Source organism: Bison bison, unplaced genomic scaffold (assembly GCF_000754665.1).
Source record: "Bison bison bison isolate TAMUID 2011002044 unplaced genomic scaffold, Bison_UMD1.0 scf7180017846185, whole genome shotgun sequence".
NCBI lineage: Eukaryota > Metazoa > Chordata > Mammalia > Artiodactyla > Bovidae > Bison > Bison bison.
Genome location: NW_011476758.1, coordinates 3,744 through 5,606, shown reverse-complemented (window position 1 = coordinate 5,606; position 1,863 = coordinate 3,744). Strand labels below are relative to the sequence as shown.

Below are 1,863 nucleotides of genomic sequence, written 5' to 3'. Positions count from 1 at the left end.
AGGCCCCGCTGCGAGGCTGCGGCCTCTGCACTCTGCACAACTACCTGTTCCTGGCGGGGGGCGTCCGTGGGTCTGGCGCCGAGGCTGTCTGCTGCAACGAGGTGTTCTGCTACAACCCTCTGACCAACATCTGGAGCCAGGTGCGGCCCATGCAGCAGGCGCGCGCCCAGCTGAAACTAGTGGCCCTGGATGGGCTGCTCTACGCCATCGGGGGCGAGTGCCTGTACAGCATGGAGTGCTACGACCCGCGTGCGGACGCCTGGAGCCCCCGCGCGCCCCTCCCTGAGGGTGCCTTTCCCGTGGCTCACGACGCTGTGGCCTGCCAGGGGGACATCTACGTCACCGGGGGCCATCTCTTCCACCGGCTGCTCAGGTACCGGCCCACAAAGGATGCGTGGGATGAGTGCCCCTACAGTGCCAGCCACCGGCGGTCCAGCGACATGGTGGCTCTGGGGGGCTTCCTGTATCGCTTTGACCTTCTGCGGGGCGTGGGCGCCGCGGTGATGCGCTACAACACCGTGACGAGCTCCTGGAGCCGGGCTGCCTCCTTGCCACTGCCCGCCCCCACCCCGCTGCGCTGCGCTGTGCTGGGCAACACGATCTACTGCCTCAACCACCAAGTCACAGCCACCTTCACCGTCTCCGAGGGGACCGCCCAGTTCCAGGCCAAGGAGCTGCAGCCTTTCCCCCTGGGGACCAAAGGGGTCCTCTGCCCGTTCACCCTGACTCTTCCTGCCAGGGGCCCACTGCAGACTGCCCTCTGACTGGCTGCTCTCCCGGGAGACCTTGGGGCAGGTCTGACAGGCGGGAGGCGCCCTGGGAGGAGGCTGCGGTGCAGAACCTTCTGCTGCTGTTACTGGGATGACTTTCCTTTTCTGTTCTAATGAGCCTCCTGACTCCCCCCTTCCAGCCCCCCTTCCTCTGTGCCTGCTCCCCTCAGAGCCCCAGCCCTCAGTGCCTGGGAGCTGGTTGCTGGCATCTTACTTCCCAACCGGGCCCAAGCTGCTTCCTGTTTAACCCTTCCCTGGCTGCCTGGGGCCTCAGCCCACTCACCCATCCGTCCCCCAGGCAGAGACCCTCTCACAGTATCACCCTACTGCCTGACCTGACCCGGGGGCTCCAGGCCAGGCAAGGAGCACTCAAGGGGGTGAGAAGGGAGACCAGAGGAGTCCCCAGGGCTTTCTACCTGGCCTGAGGCCTCCAGAGTCTGGCTGGTTCTATGTTGGACAGCTCTGAAGCCCTCTTTTGTCTAACTGACCTCAAGGCTGAGAACCCTTGTCTGTGAGTGTCCTCCTGGCAGTAACCCCCGCCCAGACCCTCGCCCAGGCCAGCCAGGACCACTCAGCTCACACCCCTCTGCAGCTTGGTGCAGTCTCTCCCTCTGGTTCAGCCCCTGCAGGAGCCTGCCCCCCTTTCCACCAGCCCCTCATTCGCCGTGTGGATGAGACATCTACCATGGCTTTTCCCGTCTGAAATGGGGCCGTGAGAACATAGGGGCACACCCGAGTGCCCAGCACAGCGCCCCAGACACGCAGCCGAGTAACGACGTTCTCCCCAGCCCTTTGGAACTCACTGTGGGAAGGCAAATAAACGCGCCTGAACGCCGCCCGTGTCCCGCCTGTCCGGCTCCTTTTCCCTTGTTCTCAGTTCAGCGCCACTAGTACTGAGCCCTCTGCTTCATCAGAGCATCTGCGTCTCGCCCGTCTCATGTGCTGCTGACAGGGCCTGAATGCAGCTGGGTGAGACAGAAAGGATCCTGAGGTGCTTGAAAATAAGTTTATTGAGAAACAAGCTCTGTGCCCAGGCCGTGAGTTGGGGTCGCTGTGGTTCCGCCCGGGGGCCTACTGCGCGCGCTTGGCCTCA

At 63.9% G+C, this 1,863-nt stretch overlaps 1 protein-coding gene across 1 annotated transcript; it reads left to right on the top strand.

The window, feature by feature from the left end:
- Nucleotides 1–2: 2 nt before the first annotated feature.
- Nucleotides 3–764, top strand: LOC104987771 (kelch domain-containing protein 7B-like; the record flags this gene model as incomplete). Its single annotated transcript, XM_010838834.1, has 1 exon — nucleotides 3–764. A coding segment is annotated over one exon (762 nt), but the record flags the coding sequence as incomplete, so codon positions are not given.
- Nucleotides 765–1,863: the final 1,099 nt, after the last annotated feature.